General features: G+C 40.9%; 1 protein-coding gene across 4 annotated transcripts; it reads left to right on the top strand.

The window, feature by feature from the left end:
- Positions 1–259: 259 nt before the first annotated feature.
- On the top strand, positions 260–23,275 carry znf507 (zinc finger protein 507). Of its 4 annotated transcripts, none has more exons than XM_078400458.1 (8): positions 260–311; positions 4,583–4,634; positions 6,961–9,289; positions 10,083–10,203; positions 14,234–14,345; positions 18,588–18,692; positions 20,345–20,479; positions 21,456–23,275. In XM_078400458.1, exons 3-8 carry the CDS (start codon positions 7,004–7,006, stop codon positions 21,823–21,825), a joined length of 3,129 nt encoding a protein of 1,042 aa, XP_078256584.1. In that variant the 5' UTR covers positions 260–311; positions 4,583–4,634; positions 6,961–7,003; the 3' UTR covers positions 21,826–23,275. The 4 variants fall into 4 exon arrangements, with proteins under 4 accessions (XP_078256584.1, XP_078256587.1, XP_078256586.1 ...); XM_078400461.1 differs by having other exon boundaries at positions 20,345–20,438; positions 21,456–21,621; XM_078400460.1 differs by lacking the exon at positions 260–311 and adding an exon at positions 543–582.
- The last annotated feature ends 3,088 nt before the right edge of the window (positions 23,276–26,363 follow it).

Below are 26,363 nucleotides of genomic sequence, written 5' to 3' on the forward strand. Positions count from 1 at the left end.
TTTCAGATAATGATTGTACAACTTCCTTGAGATAAATCTGTTTCCGTACTAAAGAAGGGTCTCGACCCGAAACGTCGCCCATTCCTTCTCCCCAGAGATGCTGCCCCCATCAGATGAGTCGCTCCACATGCTGTGCCTGTGTCTTATCTCTCCATCTATCTGGGATGAGCCGGGCCTCGGGCCTCGGGCCCAGGCCACGCGTTGCCGTGACAACCTACCCCATGACGTGTCCCTGCACCGCGCTCTCGCGGGATGTCAGTGTGGACATGCGCGCCGGGCCGGGGAGGGGAGCGCCGAGGCGAGGGCGGCAGGTAACGGGGAGCGGGGGCCTGGGGCGGCAGGTAGCGGGGCCCGGGGATGCAGGTTACGGAGAGCGGAGGCCCGGGGCGGCAGGTTGCGGGGGGAGGACGGGCTCAGGACAGGGGAGAGTGGGGGCCTGGGCTCAGGGACAGCGGGGGAGGCGAGGGGCGACGGGGCCCGGGGGCAAGGGGTCGGTGGGTGGGTGCGCCTGTACTGTACTGTACACCTCCCGGCCTGACTGGAGATCCCTCGCCCAGCGGGCGGCCGCGGCCTTTGGTGGAGGTGAGGGCAGTGGACATGGGGGGCACAGGCTGCGCTCGCAATGTACCGAGCCCGCCACGCACATGGCCCCACATTACCGGCACCCGTGCACGGCCGCACACATACTGCCCGTAGCACAGTACCCGCACCCAACACAGTACCCGTCCCGCACCCGTGCACGTACCCACACACACACTGCCCGCAGGCACAAGTGCCCGTACACTACCGGCGCAGTATGGTAATATACAGGGAGGAGGAGGGTAACCAAACGGCACAGTACTTTATTTGGGGTTGTCTTTTAATCGGAAGTTGCTCTACCACAAGTTGGATGAGAGCACATTTTGCCGTGCTGGCAGCCTGTACATCTATTTCATAGTTTGTAAAGTAAGAAACGTGGGCATCTGAAATGTTAGGATGCAAACTCGCGGCGTTTACTTTTGAAAATAAACTAAATCCATGGTTGAACTTATTGGGGAAAAAAACAACTAGTTGAGGGGTCGGTCATCTTGGTAGATTTGTTGAAGCCTAACTCTCCAATCTGAGCAGTTTTAGTTTAGACTTCATTGCAACGCTGCAGAGTTGTGGGTGTTAATATTCAAATTTAACTTCCATCCTAGGGCACATCTGCTTTGAGTTTTTGTAAAAGGTTCAAGGATAACACCATTATTCCAAATGCAGCAATACATACCTGTCATCTTGGGGGGAAAACAGTTAGCTTTTGGAAAATGTGGGGAATCAATATTAAAGCTGTGGTAGGCACCACAATACAGTCACTGTCACAGATGTGAAGGAAGGAACTTCAGACTAAAGAAGGGTCTCAACCCGAAACGTCACCCATTCCTTCGCTCCAGAGATACTGCCTGTCCCGCTAAGTTACTCCAGCATTTTGTGTCTACCACTGTCACAGATGTCAGATCTGCTTGCGTGAGAACAAATCCATGGAAAACAACTGTCAAGTATGGAGTGCCCAGCCATGACCTCAACCTAGGCGGTCCAGAGAGCAGGAGTATTCACAGGTATCTTTAACCTCTCCCTACTCCGCGCTGAAGTTTCCAAGTGCTTTAAGAAGACCACTATCATCCATATGCCAAGGAAAAGCAAGGCATCATGCCTTAATGACTACCGTCCAGTGACTGACATCCGCCATCAGAGATTAGTCATGACACACATTAACTCTAGCATCCCCACCAACCTTGAGCCACTGCAGTTTGCCTACCTTTACAACATGTCTGTGGCAGACACCACCCCCTGGCCCTACACTCATTGCTGGAATGTCTAAATAACAAGGACATCTACGTCAGACTCCTACTTATTGACTACAGCACTGTTTTCGGCACCAAATTCTCAACCAAACTGTCTCCAGACAAACCAACCAGGAACCAACACCCCTCTGCAACTGGATCCTCTACTTCCTAACCCATAGACCGCAATCAGTGAGGATTGGCGCCAAAACATCCTCTATGATAATTCTCAATTCTGACACCCACAATGATACGTTCTCAGCCCCTTACTGTACTCTATAAACTCACGGACATGTGGACAAATGATCCGCTATGTTTGCAAATGACACAACTGTAGTGGGCCAGATATTGAAGTGCAAAGTCAAGACGGTACAGGAAGTAGATGGAGAACTTCGTAACATGGTGTTAAGATAACAAACTCTCTATCAATGTCAGCAAGACGAAGGAGCTACTTATTAACTTCAGGAGGTGGTGTACACACCCCAGTCCGTGGTGCCAAGGAGAAGATCAACCACATTTATGCAATGGCTAAGAAAGCACACCAACACCTCTACTTCCTCAGAAGACTAAGGAAGTTCAGCATGTCTCCAGCAATTCTTACCACTTTCTACAGGTGCACCATAGAAAGCAAGATGCATCACAACTTAGTTTGGCAACAGCTCTGCCCATGAGTGCAAGAAATTGCAGAGTTGTGGATGTAGCCCAGTCCATCATTCAGACCAGCCTCTTCCGCCCATCAACTCCACCTACACTTCACGTTGCATCAGGAAAACGACCAACATTATTAACATAGGACATAGAAAAATACAGCAAAGGAATGGGCCCTTCGGCCTACCATGTCAGCCAAACATGATGCCAAGATAAACACCAATTATTCCATTTCTCCACACTCTCAAGCAGAAGTTACTAAAGCTTTAAACCAATGCCACTAGATTCAGGAACAGCTTATTCTCCACTGTTCATGAACAATCCTCCCTGAGGCTAGGCAGTAATCCCGATCTTCCAACCTACCTTATTGCGGGCCTCCCTCTTTTTCGCTTTAACAAACCTGATTATGCTGTAACTCCTATGTTCTGCATTCTGATATTTTTCTCTTCCTACTACATGTTGTCCTTGTGTATGGTTTGATTGTACTTGTAGTATGATTTGACTGGAGAGCACACAAAGCTTTTTACAGTATCTTGGTATACGTGACAATAAACCACTATTAAAACTAAATTATGTTTGATATAAGAAATAGTAGCTAGAGGAGCCTGCTCTGATATTCACAAGGTCATGGCTGATTATACATTTTTCCTGTTCTCTCAGCATATTCCTTGATTCCTTTACTATCCAGAAATCTATCATTCTGTTATTAATACAGGACTGGGCTAGGCTAGTAGGTTCACCACTTGAGTAAATAAATTTATTCTCATTTTCTACCTTAAATGGCCAACCCTTATTTTGAGTCTGTGACTCCCTAGAACATTCCTAATGCCAAGCCTTGGAGCCCAGCCAACACTTAGTGCTGGTTTGTCACTGTATAATATTGGAGTGTAGTATTAATGGACACGTCATGTCATACATTGCTGGTGGGTACAGATCTGACACTGTGCAAAGGAGCACTCACGGTATGGTGAATTAGCAAGGAGCAGTAACACAACAAGGTGGCAGCCTAGCTATGCAGCACATGAGTGACCCTCTGAAGTGATTTAGATTGTTAATCCAATCTACTCTACTGTATTGTTTTATGCCGCTGAGATGAAAGGGCGAGATTGTCCATGATTTTGTTATCTGGAACAGGGAACAGGTGGAAGATACCAAAGGTCTGTAAAGAAATGTAAATAGGTTAAGTGAGTAGGTACAAAGTGGCAGCTGGTGTACAACGTGAGAAACCTGTGGTAACTTATTTTGAAAACTGGAATTGAAACCAATTTTGAAATGGTGAGAAAATGTTGTACAGTGAAATTAATGTGTTCCTGCACAAAGCATAAAATAATCTGCAGGCTCAACAAGTATTTACTGAGCAAATGTTGGCTTTTATTGCACGGTAGTTAGGAGTTAGCATTCAAGAGAGAGCTAGATAGAGCTCTTAAGGATAGCGGAGTCAGGGGGTATGGGGAGAAGGCAGGAACGGGGTACTGATTAAGAATGATCAGCCATGATCACATTGAATGGCGGTGCTGGCTCGAAGGGCCGATTGGCCTCCTCCTGCACCTATTGTCTATTGAGTACAATGGTAAGAATGATTTGCTGCTTTTGTTTCCGAGTTTCATGAGACCAGAACTGTTATGCGGTTTTCATCTACGTATTTTAGTAAGGGTATAATTTATTTGGAGGTTTATTGTAAATTCCCCAGATTGATGCCTTCATAAAAGTGATTTGTACTTTCTGTATTCTCAGTAAAAGATTCTTGTGGAAGTATTCACTCGGGCAACCTATTTATTATTTGGAAACTTGAAAATAAAAACATAATGTAACTTTTCCATTTTAGGTACTACATTTTCCTCCAATACTGTCGTTCTATCTGTTGCATTTCAGAAGCCACCTTTGCTTTTATTATAAAACAGAAAATTCTGGAAATACTCAGTTTGTCAGATAGCATCTTGTGGAAAGAAACAAAAGCCAAATTTTCAGATTGATAATTTTTGAATATCTTTTTTCCAGATTTTTCTATTTTATTTTTAATTTCTGCACCTGCCTGACCTGAGGATTTCCTGCATTTCCAACCTAATTTTAGGTTTATAGTGTCAATAATATTTTGGATTTGTCCATATGTTAATTTATTTTATCATTCGCAGGTTGACATTGCAAGCATGCCCAGTATAATGATTATCCATCATCACTCTTAAGGTAATATTGAACTGTTGCAATCCTTGTAGTGTAGGTGTTTCTACAGAGGTGCTGGATAAGGGGTTCCAAGATTTTCAGCAAAAGTGAAGGAAAAATGTGATATTGAGGAAATCCAGAATGTGATGATGCTTTTGCCTTTACACTCATGGTCGCTAGAGGTCACTATAAGATGAGATATAAATGTCACCTCTACACACTGGAAGGTAGAATAATTATAAGCCAGTTTTGAAACTCTGGGATGGATGGGGAGGAATGAACGAACCAGGGAGAAAGTGTCCCTATGGAAAGCAGAAAGAGGTGGGGAGGAAAAGATGTGACTGGTGGTGGGATCGTGTTGCAGCGGGTGGCAATGTCAGAGAATGATGTGCTGGGTGCAAGTACATAGGGTGAAAGGTAATTTCCGGGAGGTCTCTACCTCTGTTGATGGGGTGAGAGTGGAGTGGGGAGCTCCATCAGCCACTGTAGAGGGAATGCCACGTTTATAAATCCATAAGTCATGTAAGCATAATTGGGCCATTCAGCCCATCAGAACTACTCTGCCATTTAATCGTGGCTGATTTTTCTTTCCTCAACCCCATTCTCCTGCCTTCTCCCTGTATCCTTTGCCACCTTTACTAATCAAGAACCTGTCAATCTCCACTTTAAAAATACACAAAGACTTGGCCTCTACAGCCATCTGTGGCAATGAATTCCACAGATTCACCGCCCTCTGGCTAAAGAAATTCCTCCTCATCTCCATTCTAAAAGTACGTCCTTTTATTTTGATTCTGTGCCCTCTTGTCCTAGACTCTCCCACTCGTGCATACATCCTCTCCATGTCAACTCTATCCAGTCCTTTCATTATTCTTGAAAAAGGGGACATTCCAGATGACCTGAAGTGGAAAGTTTCATCTTGAGTGCACAAGCGGAGATAGAGAAACTGAGAAAAGGAGTAGCATCCATACAAGAGACGGTGAGGAGAGATGTCGTGTAGGTAGCTGTGGGAGTCAGTGGGTTTCCATGGCTCCATGGTTTGTGACTCCAACTAGAGGAAAGTACCTTGTATTCTACCTTGGTAGTCTACAAACCAATGGCATGAACATCAAATTCTCCAATTTCAGGCAACTTGCCTGATCCAGGTCCTCTGATACACCCCCTACTTTCCATCTGCCCCTACCCCCAACAGCTTCCTGTTACCCAGTTTATTTTCTCTCCAACTGGCCCAATCTGCCTATTGTCCACTCTACCCTCTAGATCCTCTATACCCCCTCATTGTTCATCTGTCCAGCATCCCTTCCTTATCCTTCACTCATCACCCTTCTTTCCTTTCCTTTCAGCTTGCCAACTCCTGCTTCACCCATCCTCCTCACTTCTTCATACTAGGCATCTCCCTTTTATACAGTTCATGTTGATGCAAGGACTCAAAGCGAAACATTGACTGTCACTTTGACACTTTGACAAACATTGACTGTCACTTTGCCTGACGGAGACGGCCTGATCCACTGAGGTTTCCAGCAGATTATATTTGCTCCAGTTCCCTGCATCTGCAGTCTGTTGTGTCCCTGTTAATAAAGAGGAAGTTCTTGCCACAAAGATTACTAGATATTTGTTTTATATTCTTGAGGTCAGCAGCAAACATCCACATTGACCACAAAAGCAGTAGTACTATTTCTGTCTTCTGGTTATATTTGGAATCAACCTCAGGAATGGACAAGATCCATTATGTCTGCAGCTCACTGCGCAAATCCTGCTTCAGGGTCTGCTAATCCCATGTCATTTTGTCCTGTACTGTCTGAACTTTTTTTTATGAACCTCTTTAAATCTCTTTAGAGTATCACCCCCCCCTACTAATTTCTAAAATACGCTGCACTGTGACTGCCCAAATCTTTACCTCTCCTGGATGTCTGCTTCTCTGAATCCTTCACTTTGCACATTCTGCAGCCCTTCACCCAACATTTACGGTTCAATCATCACTGGGGATCCTCATTCTATCATTCCACCCTTTAATTATTTTGAATCTTTCTCTTTTAAGGCTGATGTGTAACTTTTAAAAAGTTGGGGTGTATTCCTCTATAAAACATGTTTATGTATTGACTTAAATGTGTAACAATGGCATTTGACTATAGAAGTTAAATCTCTATATCTATTTCAAACATGAGATCCCCATAATTTGTGACCCCAAGAGAGAGAATTGGATCCAGTGAAATGTTAAGTAACACATGCCAGCTTTTTAAAAACTGCGTTTTATTTTTACTATCCACAAAACTTAATAATCATAAAATATGGCATTAAGAAGTGAAGTGATTTTCATATGAACTTATAAGTAGTTGTTTTTCTGCTTTTGTAGGTGTAATGAAAATATCTAACAGTATCGCACTGGAGAGGGCAATATGATTTCAGACGTCATGATGGAGACTGAAAGCCATGGCTGTACAACAAAACATCAGTGTGATGGACACCTCTTGAAGCAGATAGCAGCTCATTCATTTGTGGATACTAAAATTATGTCAAAAATGGAAAAACCAGGCTCATTAATTCAAGTTATTGAAAAATTGAGCAAGATAGTGGAGAATGGAAGATCAAAGCAGTGTTCTTTAACTGGTCAAAAGAGGCCTTATTTTAGTGACTCTGATATAAAAAGTGCAATTATTGCACAAACAGACAGCTGTGAAAGCGCAGCCAAAAAACTTATCAATTCAAACCAGGAAATAAAGGATAACTTGTCAGTCATTCCGACTTATTTTAAAACAGAAGATCTGCCACAGAATTGTAATGAACTAAATCTACAGACTCTTGATCCTGCAGATAAATCTAAATCTTCAAAGAGCTTCCATTGTACCCTCTGTAACTTCGTGACTGTAGTGCCATCTGTCTATTACACACACATACGTAACCATAACGACATTAGCAGCTACACGTGTGATCAGTGCAACTTTGCAACTACAGTTTCTGAAGATTTTGTGACGCACAAGTGTTCGCACAGGAAGCTCACTCTATACCAGTGCAATTTATGCAAATTCAGTTCATTGACTTTTTCACAGTTAAAGGAGCACTTTGAACTGCATGGAAAGTCAAGCGAGGTGCAATTGATGTGCTCTGAGTGTTGCTTTGTTTCCAAAAAGCAGGAGGAACTTGAAACTCATATGTGGATGCACCTTGAGGATACCCAGATACAGAGGAAACAGTCATTGCCACAACAATTAAGGCCAAATGTTGTGGATAATGTAGACCGTAAGAATGCAAAATCAAGAAGTATTGGTTTTGATGCTGAACCAGGCCCGAGAAAGTGGTACACATATGATCAGTATGGTATGTACAGGTGTTTGATTTGCAGTTATGCTTGTGATCGTCAGCGGATGTTAAAAACCCATGCGTGGAAACATGCTGGTGAAGTTGATTGTTCTTATCCCATTTTTGAAGAATGTGAGCCAGCTACCTCAGCAATTCCTTCTACATGTCTCGCAGCTCATGAGGATGAATCTATAATTGTTTTCACACCTGCTGACAAATCAGAAAGTGTGCACTGCGATAGTTCAAATCCATTGCAATTTTGTAGTGCAGCTCCAACTATAACGGACTCGTTGAACTGCAAACCCTCATTGCCTGACACTGGTGTTGAAAATACTGATTTCACCGAATCAAAAGCAACCCCGTGCACTGTAGTGGAAATTGTTCAAGATACGCCCCTGATGCGTGATTGTGAAAAAGAAAGTACGGTTTCAGATAGCCTTCTTTCCTCTGCACAGAAGATTATTAATTGCAGTTCTAACAAGGCAGGGCATGTCAATGTTATAGTAGAACGTGTCCCAGGAGCTGAGGAGAGTGTTCCAGAAAAGCACTTGCTGATGACACCAGATATTGAAGTTGAAAGGCTTATCTCTGAAAAGTCTCATATGATCTATTGTGAGGATTCTTCAGACATATATCAACAAGCCACGAGACCAACTGAACTGGAAACGGCCGTCTCAAGGTGGAATCCAGAAGAAAGTAATAATGCTTTAAAATCTACTGAACCTGCAGCAGTTGACGAAAATGTTCCACCGGCACGGAGGAGAACTCATTCTGAATCTTTGAGGCTTCATTCATTGGCTGCTGAAGCACTTGTTGCAATGCCAATGAGAGCACCGGAATTTAACAGAACAAGTGTCAAAAGTCCTGAGGCTGACGCCACACAGAGAAACCTGGACGTCAACACTTGTGTTCCTCCAGTTCACAATTATTCTGAAGATTCTCCAAGCAATGACTTGCAACTTGATGAAACTAAATCAGGTTTCTCCGAAGTACCAATCAGAATGGGCATCAGCATGTCACTACTGACCGTGATTGAAAAATTGAGAGAAAGAACAGACCAAAATGCTTCTGATGAAGATATCCTGAAAGAATTGCAGGATAATGCACAATGCCAACCTTCAAGCGATCTGAGTTCACCTGGCAACCTAGTAGAGTACATATCAAACACAGAACGGCCTTACCGTTGCCGCTTGTGCCATTACAGCACTGGCAACAAGGGATACATCAAGCAACATTTAAGAGTTCATCGACAACGGCAGCCTTACCAGTGTCCAATCTGTGACCACATAGCAGCCGATAGCAATGATCTGGAGAGTCATATGATAAACCATTGCAAAACTAGGATGCATCACTGCAAAAGATGCAATGCAGCATTTTATTTTAAGGTAAACCTTTCTAATACAAAGTGTGTTGAAAAGAACTGCAGATGCTGGTTTAAATCGAAGATAGACTCAAAATGCTGGAGTAACTCAGCAGGACAGTCAGCATCTCTGGAGAGAAGGAATGGGTGACGATTTGGATCGAGACCCTTCTTCACAGATCAGTCTAAAGAAGGGTCTTGATCCAAATTGTCACCCATTCCTTCTTTCCAGAGATGCCTGTCCCGCTGAGGTATTCCAGCATTTTGTGTCTATCCTTTCGAATACAATACTATTGCATTAAAATACAATATATTTTTGAGTAGAAACTAGAATGAAACCACAATCATTTGTTAAAATGGCTTTGCAAATTATTCTGAATGGTATAGTATAACACTTTCAGAAATGTGCAGTTTATGTTATCATTTGTAAATTTGTGACATCTTTTAAGGACCACTGTTCCTTTAAGTTTAACGAAAGACTATAATAAACAGAATTTTGGATGCTTTTGATTTAAATAATTTGATTTGATTTAATCAGAATTTCTGTAAATTTCTTAACGATTATTTCAAAGATTGAATTTAATTAACATCGTACAGTAATTATAAGGCTTTGAAGTATCTTGCTGATGAATGCTCGCATTATGGCCAGGTGCATGGTTTTCAAGGCATTGTCATTTGATTATAATTCATTGTAATTTCTTCACAGTTGCTGAAATGCCAGTGATGGATTACCACTTTAAATTTAGTTGCCTTGTAAGTAGGTGGTGGATTTTGTTTAATGTTCATTGTGTTTACCATTCTGATCAACTTTCTGACAGAGTCAACTGCGGAGCCATGAACGTGAACAACATAGTCTTTCTGACATTTCCTCAAGTGTGGAATCAAATGATGAAAATACGGAATATAGTGGTGAACGGAAAACGGGAAACATGCAAGAAGGTAATGTCAATAGTTTCTTGCATTTGCTAAAGTACCACTGACTTACGGTTAAAGTTATTTAAAATAAGGCCTCCTACCATTTGGATTACATTTACATAGAATGAATATCAAAGCAGGACACCATAGAGATCTCAGCGTGTTCAACTTTACAAAGGTTCCCGCTGGCTTAGAAATGGAGTTCCACTTGAACAGACCTTATTCCAGAATTCAGATCATGTAATTTCTCAAATATCTAAAATGGGAGGTTATGCGTGCAAATAACTTGTCTGATTTTGTTTCAAACAGCAACAGACCTTCGCACTGTATTTCCCTTTAGACATTGTACATGCCTAGACCTCATCTCAAGGTGTTGCCGTGACATCTGTCCACCAAAATAAAGGGGGAAACTCGGACATTGGTTCGAGGAGTAACGTTGAGCCGAGTTCCCAAAACCTGGAAAACCTGCCAGGTGAGGGGAGCTGGGAGTTGCCGCAACTAATTGTAAAATGCTTTGTTAACATTCCTCGTGTGTCGGAAAGACCAAAGTGCTCTCCCCAACCACATACTGGCACTGTGTACACCTCTCTGCACTGAGCAGGGTCATTGGACCAGTGTCAGGCTCTGCATCAGTGGCACACTCAGCACCTCCCACTCACCCCCAGAAGGACGTGATTTATGATCATAACCTCCAATCATTCCTGCTGGAATTTCACATTCTGACAGGTTATGGATTTTGTGGCATCAAAAACTATTGCTGCAGGAATTTCTGTACTCTGCAATGATCATGCTCCTCTGAATAATTATAATTTGTTGCTGGCTAATATTAAGTACTCTTTTCATTTCATGTATCGTGTCCATTTAAAAATGATTGCATCCTTTGTTGACTGCCTAGGTAGCCAGTTTTGAATTCAACCTTTTGAAAACAGAAGAATTTTCTAAACTTAACATGTTTGAGGGAACAAAATGCCTTCCTTGTACGCGAAGAGATCGTTTTAATGTAAATGCCCTTTGAAAAGGCTACTCAAATGAAGGACAATTACAGAGAGGCAATGAACACTAGCTTGGCCAGCCATATTCAGGTTCTGAAAGATTTAGAAATAAGCAATGAAGAGCAAATCACAATTAATGTTTCTTGTAGTGGTAATGATACTGGTTCATTGTTGTCACGTGTACTGAGTGACTGAAAAACGTTGTTTTGCATGCTATCCAGGTAAAAACATCCAAACATCCTTGCAATCAAAATCAAACACGAGTACAATTGTTAATGCAAAGAAAAAGGAACCAGAGTACATAATATAGTGTTGTAGCTATAGAAAAAGTGCAGAGAAAAATTAAGTACACAGGCCACAATGAGATAGATTGGGGAATCAGGAATACATCCTTAGCTCGTGAGAGATCCATTCCAGAATCTGATACAACAAAGAAGGTGTTTGTGAATTTGGTAGTTCATGCTTTCTGGCTTCTGTGTTTTCTGCCCGACAGGAGAGAGAAGAAGTGAGAATGACCTGGGTGTGAGTGTTTCTTGATCATGTTGGCTACTTTCCCGAGGCAGCATGAAGTGTAATTAGTGTCAATGGTGGGAGGGGGTGGTGAGAGGCTTGTGCTTGTGGTGGACTAAGTTGCATCAACAACTTTGCGACCTCTTGATGTCTTGGGCACAGCAAACTGAGCTGTGATATATCCTAATAGGCTGCTTCCTATGGTGCATCTGTAAACATTGGTGAGAGTTATTTGCGATGTGTCAAATTCCCTTGCATTATGATGCTCCTTGACGTGCTAACATCAGAGTGCTATGGCAATACTGCTGCAGACAAATCGGCACTAGTGAACTATACTCACGTCAATATTCTGGCAACCTGGTGATGAGCCTATCTCTACTTGATAAAAGCTCAATTATAGCCCTTTTTGCATTATTTGAAAGCATTGGTCTCCAGGAGACATTTAGATTGATGTGTTTATTGATTCCACTGAGATTGTTCAACGAGCCATTCAAGCTTTATATTTTATTGACCGTTCACTAAACTTTCTCCATATTTATAGTTTGTCATAATGTTGGAAAATACATCAGATGTTAGCTTTAATGCAAAAGATTGAAGCATCTGAACCAACTTAAAGTTCACAAAATCAACAAACGACTAAATTGTCATTTACATTTTTGATTTTTGCTGCTTGCAATTAGTCTGAAGTAACCATTGAAGAATTTAAAACATAGAAACATAGAAAATAGGTGCAGGAATAGGCCATTCGGCCCTTTGAGCCTGCACCGCCATTCAATATGATCATGGCTGATCATCCAGCTCAGTAACCTGTACCTGCCTTCTCTCCATACCCCCTGATCCCTTTAGCCACAAGGGCCACATCTAACTCCCTCTTAAATATAGCCAATGAACTGGCCTCAACTGCCTTCTGTGGCAGAGAATTCCACAGACTCACCACTCTGTGTGAAGAAATGTTTTCTCATCTCGGTCCTAAAAGACTTCCCCCTTATCCTTAAGCTGTGACCCCTGGTTCTGGACTTCCCCAACATCGGGAACAATCTTCCCGTATCTAGCCTCTCCAACCCCTTAAGAATTTTATATGTTTCTATAAGATCCCCCCTCAGTCTTCTAAATTCCAGCGAGTATAAGCCTAGTCTATCCAGTCTTTCTTCATATGAAAGTCCAGCCATCCCAGGGATCAATCTGGTGAACCTCCTCTGTACTCCCTCTAAGGCTAGAATGTCTTTCCTCAGATTAGGAGACCAAAACTGTACACAATACTCCAGGTGCGGTCTCACCAAGGCCCTGTACAACTGCAGCAGAACCTCCCTGCTCCTATACTCAAATCCTATTGCTATGAATGCCAACATACCATTCGCTTTCTTCACTGCCTGCTGCACCTGCACGCTTGCTTTCAATGACTGGTGCACCATGACACCCAGGTCACGTTGCATCTCCCCTTTTCCTAATCATTATCCTTGTTTCCATAAATTTATGAACATTTCAGCACAAAATGTACAGTGCACTTGGGAGACTATGGTTGGTCCCCAGTGTTATTAAGCGAGATTGATTGTTAACGCAAAACAGTTGTAAGAGTCAGTCGTGTGAGCACAGGTCTCAAACTTCCTGAAAGGTTATCACTGTCATTCTGAAGGTAATCCTATATTGGATTCTTCATGGAATTCAGAACTGGTACAGTTTCCCAGAGTTTCTTAGCAGTTAAACATAGAAATCTCCCACTGCTCCCTCACCAAGGGACTTCTGTCTTTTCACAAGAGTCTAACAGCTCCTAGAGTAAAGGTGTAAGTGAATTTACATTCTTCAATCGATTGAGTCAGTGTAAATGTATTTAATTGCATTTTAGTGTTTTGGTAGTAGGATCATTTAATAGGCTTTGTCTGTGAATGAGTAACATGCACAGGCTGCTTGCTGTGTGACAACCTGTAAGTTATGGGGAAGCAGTTTAATTGACTGGCTAAAGCATTTCTGGGGTAGTGGCAGGCTCTTTAGTGGAATAAACATAGTAATCAGGAGCGGATTTCAAGGACTGTTGCCCAAGATGGTGCACGACCCAGGTGACTATATGCGTGTTAGCCAGAGAAGCAGATCTACAATCACATATTACAATCGTTCCGCACTCTTAAATCTCTATTCCTACAGTGATATTTCTTACTTTAACTATGATATTCCCTTATCGTGTATCTATACACTGTAAATGGCCCGATTGTAATCATGTATTGTCTTTCCGCTGACTGGATAGTATGCAAATAAAAGCTTTTTGCTGTACCTCGGTACACACGACAATAAACTAAACGGAACTGAACTGATGCAGATAGGCAGCTGACTGAGACAGATCAGACAGAACTGTAGATACGGATGACCTCTTTACTGTCTGCTTACACTTTCTATGAGCATCCCCCCTCCATAAAATGGTGTAAAGGTAGTACACATTGACAATATATCTTATGCAATCTTTATTGTATTTGAATTAGATAATTAAAGTACATACATTTGTGGCGAATCTGAGCTAATACCCTAAACAATACTAATATTCTCTAACTCCTCCTATCTAGATATACTTTCTCCTCAAAAACTGTACAAGTGCGATGTGTGTGACTACACAAGTTCGACCTATGTTGGTGTACGGAACCACAGAAGAATCCACAATACTGATAAGCCCTACAGGTGTGTGTACTTCAGAAATTGAGCTCGATCCTCAGACTGTTGGAGCATGTAATGGAAGCCATTGTTCACTGTCTGCTCTAGCCAATAATTACACTCAATCCCTCCTTTCACAGCAACATTTGCATGCCTTCAAGTATTTATCTAATTTTTAGAAGTTGACCATTGTACCTTCATTCACTGTTTCACCATTCTTTTGGTAATGCATTCGGGATCAGCCTGCTGTGTAAAAACAAGTAAGAATAGAAAGGCAGATTATTATCTGAATGGTGTCAAGTTAGGAGGAGGGGGAGTTCAACGAGATCTGGGTGTCCTAGTGCATCAGTCAATGAAAGGAAGCATGCAGGTACAGCAGGCAGTGAAGAAAGCCAATGGAATGTTGGCCTTCGTAACAAGAGGAGTTGAGTATAGGAGCAAAGATGTCCTACAGTTGTACCGGGCCCTGGTGTACCTCGACTTTCAGAAAGCCTTCTACAAGGTCCCACACAGGAGATTAGTGGGCAAAATTAGGGCACATGGTATTGGGGGTAGGGTACTGACATGGATAGAAAATTGGTTGACAGACAGAAAGCAAAGAGTGGGGATAAATGGGTCCCTTTCGGAATGGGAGGCAGTGACCAGTGGGGTACCGCAAGGTTCGGTGCTGGGACCCCAGCTATTTACGATATACATTAATGACTTAGACGAAGGGATTAAAAGTACCATTAGCAAATTTGCAGATGATACTAAGCTGGGGGGTAGTGTGAATTGTGAGGAAGATGCAATAAGGCTGCAGGGTGACTTGGACAGGTTGTGTGAGTGGGCGGATACATGGCAGATGCAGTTTAATGTAGATAAGTGTGAGGTTATTCACTTTGGAAGTAAGAATAGAAAGGCAGATTATTATCTGAATGGTGTCAAGTTAGGAGGAGGGGGAGTTCAACGAGATCTGGGTGTCCTAGTGCATCAGTCAATGAAAGGAAGCATGCAGGTACAGCAGGCAGTGAAGAAAGCCAATGGAATGTTGGCCTTCGTAACAAGAGGAGTTGAGTATAGGAGCAAAGATGTCCTTCTACAGTTGTACCGGGCCCTGGTGAGACCGCACCTGGAGTACTGTGTGCAGTTTTGGTCTCCAAATTTGAGGAAGGATATTCTTGCTATGGAGGGCGTGCAGCGTAGGTTCACTAGGTTAATTCCCGGAATGGCGGGACTGTCGTATGTTGAAAGGCTGGAGCGATTGGGCTTGTATACACTGGAATTTAGAAGGATGAGGGGGGATCTTATTGAAACATATAAGATAATTAGGGGATTGGACACATTAGAGGCAGGAAACATGTTCCCAATGTTGGGGGAGTCCAGAACAAGGGGCCACAGTTTAAGAATAAGGGGTAGGCCATTTAGAACGGAGATGAGGAAGAACTTTTTCAGTCAGAGAGTGGTGAAGGTGTGGAATTCTCTGCCTCAGAAGGCAGTGGAGGCCAGTTCGTTGGATGCTTTCAAGAGAGAGCTGGATAGAGCTCTTAAGGATAGCGGAGTGAGGGGGTATGGGGAGAAGGCAGGAAAGGGGTACTGATTCAGAGTGATCAGCCATGATCGCATTGAATGGCGGTGCTGGCTCGAAGGGCTGAATGGCCTACTCCTGCACCTATTGTCTATTGTCATGTTATGTGAAGGAAAGAACTGCAGATAATGGTTTAAACCGAAGATAGACACAAAAAAACTAGTGTAACACAGTGGGTTGGACAACATCTCTGGAGAAAAGGAGAGGGTAATGTTTTCCCTTTCTGTCCTAGGCCTCCTCCATTGTCAGGGAGGTTAATCACAAATTGGAGGAACAGCATCTCATATTTCACTTGGGCAGCTTACAACCCAGTGAATACTGATTTCTCTAACTTCAAGTAACTCGTGCATTCCCTCTCTCTCCATCCCTCCCCCACCCAAGTCAAACCAGCTTCTAGTTTTCACCTAACAAACAGCAAACAATGGCCTGTTTCCTTTATCACCATTACTTTTTTGCATATCTTTCATTCATTTGTTCTATATCTCTCTACTTCACCATCTATATCTCTCGCTTCCCTTTCCCCTGACAAGTCTGAAGAAGGGTCTCGACCCGAAGCGTCACCTATTCCTTCACTCCAGAGATGCTGCCTGACCCACTGAGTTACTCCTGCATTTTGTGTCTATGTCAGGAATTCAATGCCTGAAGCAGAATCCTCCATGCATGTAAAATTATCTGGATGTGCACTTCAAGTTCAATAACCTTGCCTGGTTAACCCTCTACAATTGTCATGAAATTGTAGTAATGTACACTAATTGCCTATTAACTTCACCACCAAAAGTTGTTGGGCAATAACATCATAAGTGCCCAATTAAGAATTTTATTCATTGTAACCTCCTCTCTTACACAGGAAGTGAACAGAGTGAAATCACCGTCATGATTTGATTTACACAATTTTTAAAAATCTCAAACAAACCCAGTCTCCATAAAACTGAGAGGTTCTAACATAGGCAATACCTTGGAGAATTCCTCTGCACCCTCTCTGGTGCTATCATATCCTCCTGTCTAGCAACCCAGAACTGCACACAGTTCAGCTTTCAGGGGTTGTGGGGAGAAGGCAGGAGAATGGGGTTAGGAGGGAAAGATAGATCGGCCATGATTGAATGGCGGAGTAGACTTGATGAGCCAAATTGCCTAATTCTACTCCTATCACTTTTGACCTAACTGCAGTGTTGCTAAACCAGTGGTAACCATCCTCCCCATTGTTATATTTTGGGATGTAAATCCTCAAGCTAATCAATGCAATTATCCAATGACTTCAGTACCTATCTACCCATATTGCCACCTTCTGGGATCTTTGGGCTTGTACTCTAATGACCCTCTCTTCGTTGATACGGACCGGAACTTTACTATTCATTTTGTGTATCCTAGCCTTATTATTCCTCCCATCTCAGCGTATCAGGATTGGTACACATGCTATTGCTCTGCCCATCTTACCAATATATCAATATTGTTCTTAGACTTAGACCACCCTCCTCACTATCAATACTGCCACTAATTATCATATCATCCGCAAGCTTCCTAGTCACATCTCCTATATTTACATAGTAAGAGTTCCAGAATAGTTGCTGCACCATTGCTGTCTACCTCCTATTACCAAACCAATTGTGGTGCCAATTTATACAACATGGAAATCGTCCATTTGCCCTATCGAATGGTGGTGCTGGCTTGAAGGGCTGAATGGCCTACTCCTGCACCTATTGTCTATTGTCTAACTAGTGTACGGGTGATCACTAGTCAGAACCGACACGGTGGGCCGAAGGGCCTGTTTCCACTCTAGTGTAAACAGAAGTTGATTTGGGGAGGCTGTTTGCATTTGAAGGAAGGTGTGGTAGGTTGGAGGCTTTTAAACGTGAGACAGTGGGAGTTCAAGGCCAGCATATTCCTGATTGAGTAAAGGGCAAGGCTGGTAGGGGTAGGAAACCTTGAATGACAAGAGATATTGGGGCTCTGGGCAAGAAAAAGGAAGAAGCATGTGTCAGGTATAGGCAGCTGCGACCAAGTGAATTCCTTAGGGAGGAAAGAGGGTGTAGGAAGGAAATTATGAAGACAAAAAGCAACATGACATAGCTTTTCCAGACAAGGTAAATGGGAATCCTAAGTTATTCTACAAGTATATTGAGGGCAAAGGGGTAATTAGGGAGAACATTTGAGGAGATTGAACTAATCTTAAACGTTGGATCGACACAGAAAGCTGGAGTAACTCAGCGGGACAGGCAGCATCTCTGGAAAGAAGGAAAGTAACTTTTTGGGTCGAGACCCTTCTGCAGACCTTTATTTGTAACGTAGGCACTTTGAAACACAGTTTTGCAGAATGTTTATAAATATGCAGTTTTCCTCTGGAAACATTTTCACATAACTTAATTCCATATCAATAAATAATTATTTTCAAGTAATTATTTTTGAAAGCCTTGTTTGTGTTATTCATGAGAACGTGCAGGTAACAGTAATTTCAATTATTTTGTTAATTATGATTACATATTCTTTAAAAACTGAAAGTATTTTTCTCTTAACTCATCTTGATAATCACAAATTCTATGTGTTCCCAGTACATTATGCAGACAAATTACACTTCTGAAAAAGATGTTGTGGAGTTTTGCTAAATCTCACTTCCGTGCATTGTAAAATATTACAGTGGAGATCAGTACTGTAATTAGATCATCCATTTAAAAATGCCTGGTTCAGTCCAGTTTCTCATTGCTTCACAGGTGTAGTAGTTGTGAGTATGCAACAACAAATATCAACAGTTTAAAGTGTCACATGAAACGCCATCTACAGGAGCAGCAGACTGTTCAGTTGCTGGAGCAGTACAAGTAAGTCAATCACAAACCACCTGTTTAGAGGTTGCTGGTGAATTGTTTTTTTCTCTGATGGAAAACTATGTTTAAAAGAGAAATTTGTTAAATCTGCAAATAAATTGAATATAACATAAGATGGATTTATTCACGGGTGGCACGGTGGCACAGCGGTTGCTGCCTTACAGCACCGGAGACCCGGGTTTGACCCCGACTACAGGTTCTGCCTGTACAAAGTTTGTACGTTCTCCCCGTAAACTGCGTGGGTTTTTTTCCGAGATCTTCGGTTTCCTCCCACACTCCAAAGACGTACAGGTTTGTAGGTTGTTTGGCTTGGTATAAATGTAAGTTGTCCTCAGTGTGTGTAGGATAGTGTCAGTGTGCGGGGATCGCTGACCAGTGCGGTCTCGGTGGGCCGAAGAGCCTGCTTCTGCACTGTATCTCTAAACTAAACTAAAAATTATACTTAATTGGCAGCTTGGTGACAGCATGACATTTTTATATGGTTCCCAATGGAGCAGACCAACTCTACAAATTGAGAGAGGGGGAAATTACCAATCCTGACATTTTTACTAGCTTGTAAATCAGTCTTTGTGATCTGACTTGAAATCTCATCTGGACTTTCTGTTTGCAGATTTAAAGGTGCCATGCATTCTTGATACTAATCTGTTGATACTCGTTCCAGCTTTTCAACAAAGGCAATGAATCAGTAAAGCAGCCAATGCTGCTGTTTTTGTGGAGATATCACAATGTTGTGAGATCTCTTTCTGTATTCACTTTATACAGTTCACATTTTATTTAAGCTAACACCTGATTCTGTGGTTATTTAAATATGCATTTAAAGAATATTTTAGTGAGGTTACTGAACTCGTACAAGTTATTTTAAATTGTATATTTTTCTGTGTAGATACAATATTGTATAAAGATTCTGTGATCTGGTGCAGGTAATTAACCGTTAAGTTAATCATTTGGATGGATTTTATTTAAATATATTGGCGCTGAAAGCGACTGAAAATGCTTTCTGACTTATTTTTTAAAGAAAGCCTCTGACACTTCAATACTCAAATAGTATTGACATGGTTGCTTATTTGCCAGCTTTTGAATTCTAATAAATTAATTTAGGTTTTTTCTCCAAATTGTCTGCATTAATAGTACTTTAAACTTCGCAACACTTAAATATGGTAACTAGGGAACATAAGATATGCTGCATTATTTTGAGAATCAGGACCACTGTAGAAGACATTCTTTGCACACAAGCCATCGTCATGCATGCTGCATTTTAACCATCTGAGTTGTATGATTTCTATAAAATCAAAATTTGCTTTTATATGTTTTGCAAGATGATTGATTATTTTTGAGGGAATGGTTATCCTTTTATTGCTTACATTTGGTTCACACCACTATCCACAGCCAGGACAGCAAGTTGGTCTGGTCACCAACTTTGCTGTCATTCTTGTTTTTGTGTCTCATGACTAGCTGGGAATCGTGTCCCAACACATGTAATGTAGGTAGATACTAAAGATCTGGTTGAGTTTTTTAAAAGATTGTAATTTAGTGTTTTACTTCATAATTAAAGTGCAATGTTGTTTTGAGTCTATTTTTAAGAAATTTTACCCAGATAAAAACAACAAAAAATGTCAATTGGTTTGTCTGATTTTGTTTCTTGATAGGTGTTCTTTATGTGGTTATGAGTGTAGCCATCCACCTTCGTTGAAGTCACATATGTGGAAACATGCAAGTGACCAAAATTATAACTATGAGCAGGTGAATAAGGCCATAAATGAAGCTATTTCTCAAAGCAGCAGGTGAGACTCAATGCATTTGAATCTTCAATTTCTAATGGACTCTTTGTGGTGAGAATTTTTTTATTCACTCAAAGGATGTGGGCTTAGCAGGCTGAGCCAGCATTTAATTGTCCATCCCAAATTACCCTTGAGAAGGTTGTGGTGAACTGCCGCCTTGAACTGCTGGAGTCCTTGAGCAATGGATGCATTCACAAAGCTGTTACTAATGGAGTGCCAGGATTTTGATCCAGCGACAGTGAAGGAACAACATATTTCCAAGCTGGGAGAGAGATGTTGCTTGGAGGCCACTTCCAGTGGTGTGTGTTCCCATGCTTCGGAAGCCTTTTCTTCTAGCTGGTAAAAATGGTGGGATTGGAAGAAGAGGCCCAATGAGTCTTGGTGAGTTGCTGCAATGCATCCTGTAGATGGTGCGAACTGCTGCTAAGGTGCATCAGTGGTGGAGTGAGTGAATGTTTGGGGATGCCTATCAAGTGAGTTGCTATGTCCTGCATAGTTCACTCGAGCTTCTTGAGTGTTAAAGCCACATCCATCCACGCAATTGGAGAGTATTTCATCGCATTCCTGATTTGAGTCTTTGAGACAGCTTTTGGGGAGTTAGGAGGCCAGTGACAAAGTTACTAGCCACTCATCAGCCCTGCATTGCCCAGGGCTTGCTGCTTTTGGATGTGTAATGTCCAGAGATCCAAGAAGTCTGGCCGCATGGCCCTGGCCAGTCCCCAGGACACCAGTTCATTGGAGTTTTACCGTGATTGAGAAGGCAGACTTGCATCTCTGTCAACATTTGCCATGCGTGGTGCCAGCCAGCACAGTGTCAGGAGTGACATTCAGAAATGGACAGGCCACACCCTTCTGTTATAAACAGACCATTGAACATCATTAGGAGTGCAATGATTGTTGGGAGGTACTTTTTAGCACTTTTGTTAGTAAATATTTATTCTGTTTATATATTTTGTAACAAATCCTTAAATTGTTTTAGGTCTCAGGAACCCCAAAGAAAACTTTCAGCTGAGGAAGTTGAAGAAATATCCTCACCAACAGATCATCTCCCTCTTGTACATTCTGATAAACCTTTGGCAACTCCAGAAACAATGAGCCACATTACTGGTGAAACCAGAAGTCCTGAAAAACACCAGAGGCTGAATTCAGATGTAAATGTGAACAATTCACCTGGAAAAAGTGATGGTCCGGCTCGTTCTGGCATGGAGTACTGTGTCTTACTGTTCTGCTGCTGTATCTGTGGGTTTGAGTCCACCAGCAAAGAGCTGTTGATGGATCATATGAAGGAGCACGAGGGCGAGATCATCAACATCATCCTTAACAAGGACCACTGTTCTCAAACAGAATAGCGCAGATCCAACTGAAAAAGTGGAAAATCTATATTTTATTCTCTGTGGATGAAGGCATGAAATAAGCTTGTTTTGGTGTGAACAGAAAATGAATGTTAATATTTCAAAAATGGATTTGTCTTTTCTAAAAGTTGGCTGCATTGCAGTTTTCACACACAAGAATTAGTGCAAGTAATAACAGCAATGTAAATAACCTGGAAGCAAGCAAAATGCTGAAGGATTATTTTAATGTTTCTGTTTCTCTCCACTTCTTCACCTTGTGTTCTTAATACTGACATTTTTGATACAGATTGTATTTCTGTATTTATTTAACTTTTTTATATTTATGCATGTAGTGTTCAGCTATTACAAAGAGTGAGCTGTTAAGGGGCAGTCCCAGTTGTATTCACAATGCACTTTGGTCACGGTGCTATTTTATATTTGTATCACTGAACAAATCTCTTGAGGACAACAGTCGGGGGTTGAAGAGGTTGATAAAAACTTTGTCCATGATGGCAGCAATATAAATATAGATGGAATAAACGTTTTATTTAAAGTTTTGCTTATTCACGTCTATCCAGGGAACCATTCTTATCTAAGTCTGTACAGGTTTTACTCTGAATCACAGCAGACCCACTTCAAGTTCACATTGCCTTTACAGTTCCACTGTGGATGGGAAGTTGAGAATGGAGGGATTAAAATCTTATCTGGGTAGTTTGTCTCTTAATAACATAGGTTTTGTACATCTTTAAAAAGGCTGTCATACTTTTATCTGCTGATTATCTTTTTATTGGTCATGCATATAATGTTTAACTACAAATTATTTTTGTAATTCCACACTGTGTTACTGGTTTATTTCAGAGGGGTTGGAAAATCTCCTTTGTTTCAGCCATCACGTATATTTGACATTTTAAGACTGCCGTGTTACGAATGCGTAATTGCTAACTTATTGCATTGTTTAGTTCAGATCAATATTTAAGGTTTAGGAACATTCATGAGGCTTATGCTTCAGACTAAAAATATTGAAATCTATGTTTAAAGTGAGTGTTCAAGGTCTGCAATTTGCTATGTTTTCATCATGAATGAAAATTATTCAAAAGCATCTTTAAAGGATTCATATTTATAAAACGGTTAATTCCTCAGTCGTTTATCCAGGGCATTATTGTCGGAACATAGCCTCCAACAATAAAATTGCGGTTATTATTTGTTATGAGACCTTAAAAAGTTGTAAGATCTGATTTTGCTGTTTAAAGTCATGATATCCCTCATTTGGTAAGAAATATTGCACTGAATCATCTGAGCTGTGTAAGCACATTATGATGCCCTGCTAAGATTCAACTTGTACCTAACGAAAGCGCCCATGCAAGCAGGAGTTCATCCAGCATTGTGATTACAGGTCTAATTCGTGCTGGACATATATAACCAGTAAAGGAGAAATTCTATATTAATTTATCAATAATTTTACATTGCATGAGAAGTAAAACATTGAACTCATTCATTGTGATTAAATGATGGTTAAGCAATTTTTCTTTTTTTTTTGGAATTGTTCATTTTTGAAATATGTTCAATTTTGTAAAAGCTAAAATTTTAACAATTTAGTTGAACCAGTGAAGTGACCTTTATAAACAGATATTAAAAGTCTAAAATCTATGTAAATTTCAAATATTTATGAGGAATAGCCCCAATAACATCTAAAGTACAGATATGGTCTTTGATAAATATAAAGGCAGCTCTGCTTTCAAGTATCTGGCAAAATTGGTACTTGTGATTTTTTTTTAAAAAGCCCAAACCGGGAACGAATGATTTCAATTCAAGCTCTCATCATGCTGCTTGTTTTTCAGCAGATGAGTGAAGTTTGCCGAACCCTTACTCTTGAATCTGGTGTCTCTTTACAATGTGGAGATTAAGTTTCAGCAAGAACTTCCTTGCCCATCGCGAGGTAAACTTGTGCTGTATAGTTAGTGACATTTGCACGGTCCCAGACAAACTCGTTCCAAGTACTGGACGTGGTGCCTTTTGTTTTTAAAGGAAATGTAACGGTACTGGTGTTGGATTTTACCACCTTTTCTAAGCATTGATCCCTGTTCTTCATGTTGTGGAAGTATGTCCTTTGGTAAATATCAATGTGTGCCAATTCCCATTGCCTAACATGGATAATAGCAAGGCTTGGGTCAACAACCTATCAGGAAGTATAATTGGAACCTGTTTAGACTGGTTTGAATGTTGACTTGAAAAGCAGCTGTTCAGTCCAATCTTTTACATGTTTGATATAATTGACAGTCCAGCAGTGAGTTTAAAAGCGCAGGAGTTGTGTATGATTCTCCTTCATTAGACCCGTTCAACTAACTTCCATTGCTTTTAAATTTACTGTAGCATTCTGCAGCATTTGCAGTTAGTATGGAAAAGTATGGCAATGACGAGCCCAGAGTGTTACATGAATAGCTAACGATATATTTCATTACAAACAAGTTTTAGCACATACTAGACCAAGTGGACCCGTTGGGCCCATTCCTCGTAGGCAGGGAAGCTCTCTGTATCTAATTTTAAATGATTTATATAAAATTATAAATTTCTAAAACTAAAATTGCCATTGCAAAATACTATTTGGTAATGTGTGTGCCTGCACATACGCCTGGACTTGTAACAAAAATATAATAGTATGGTGGTCTTTTTATTCAAAACAATGTTATTAGCAGAGTAAACAAGTTGTAACATGAAGTGCTCCCAGTAAAGCAACTATTTCTACAGAAAGAAAAGCGGTGACCAGAGCATTACAGATGATGTGCATCAAATCAATCTCATTTACTCGAGTAGTGTGGGAATGTGACATGACTATCAAGGGGAATCCCCAATAACCTCCACTCTGGCTTGATAATACTCTGATCACAACATGCGGGTGATAAAATATATTTTTGTACGAATGGCAGAAACAAAACTTTAAAGATAAAATATTTTTACTACCTCTGTCCATAGATGAATAATCTTAAATATATCTCTTTAAATTTATAATTGTTGGAAAAACAGAAATCTAAGAGGACTAGCAGATATTTGAAAGATATTAGAAAGTAATATGAGTGTAAACAAAGGGATTTGTTGGAGTAAGCTGCTCGTTGCTGAAAGTTGGCAATTTCACCTGTCGAAGGGGCAAATAGATGTGGAAACAGGCCCTGCAGTCCATCCGGCCTATACTGGTCATCATACGCATCTATGTCACTCCCATTTACCGGCACTTTGTCCGCAGACCATGCTTTTGTGATCCAAGGGTTTGTTGAGATACTTTAGATATTTTGAGAGGACATGTCTACAGGCTGTGTTTTCCGGAACCCAACCATTCTTTGGATGAGAAAGCTCTTCTGTACGACACTCTAATCTCATCCTAAACCAATGCCCTTCAACTCTGTTGCCTTTGCTATCTGGAGAACATTCTTAGTCACCACTCTACGAAAGGTTATTTGCAATTCAGATCAAAATTAATCAGGTATTAACTTGAAATATAAATGGGACTATGTGTTTGAGAAACTGACTGGCTTTGTAGCCCACTTACATGGAAGAAAATATCATAGTTCCAAAATTATTGAGTTCAATGTATATTGTAGTTTTTGACGTTGCAACGCTTTTGGTTACATTGGTAGAATCTCAAACTTGTTACGCTCTACCACTAACACAATAATCAAAGTACATTGTGAGCCAATATTAACCTGCTTTACATTCAGTAATAACTTGAAGTGTTCGACTGACAGATAATTTGTTTTAATGGTTAAAAGCTGATTACAGACAGTGATGTTTCCACGGACAGAAAAAATAATAGTGTAGGTCTATTTCTAAATGTCACTGTCTAAAAGATTTTTATTTTGCTTCACTTGGGCTGTTTTGTGTGATCTTGTATGTATGTGCGTACACTGAGCCATGAAATAAACGGAATAAGGTTAACTATCTAATGCTGTGCACCGCCAGAGAGAATCTCTGAACTCATACACAGGTCTCAAATCCATGACCCTTCTGCACAGAAATGACGTGCCTGTTGGCTTTCAGGAAATCATTAAAAGGATTAACCTGAACTCTTCAGATAGACCTACTTTATTTTCATTCCTGTTATTTTGTAATCTATTCACAACAGATGCCACATTTCATATTCACATTGCTAAATGCTTACATTTACAATAACGGAAGTATTAACTAAAATAAATTCATGAAAAATATTAAACAAAACCATAAGATATTCCTTCAACATTTTTTGATATCTTGAAAGCACTTAGTTAAAATGTAATATATAGTTAAAGATCCATAACTGTACAGCAAGCAATTTTTTTACATTTGATATGAGATGAATATTACTTGTATAAGTAATGTAATGTCATTTACTATTGAAGAATTATTTTAAATACATGTATTTTTTTTCTTCTCAAATATCACCAACTACACTCAAACATTTTTTTCACCAAAGCATAGCTTTAAAGAAACCTGACGTGTGTACACGGGTGTGTGCATGCATGCGTGCGTGTATACGTGTCCAAGTACAGTTCGCATATCGGGCTCCATGCCTTACTGCCAAAATATGC

Source organism: Rhinoraja longicauda, chromosome 6 (assembly GCF_053455715.1).
Source record: "Rhinoraja longicauda isolate Sanriku21f chromosome 6, sRhiLon1.1, whole genome shotgun sequence".
Lineage (NCBI taxonomy): Eukaryota > Metazoa > Chordata > Chondrichthyes > Rajiformes > Arhynchobatidae > Rhinoraja > Rhinoraja longicauda.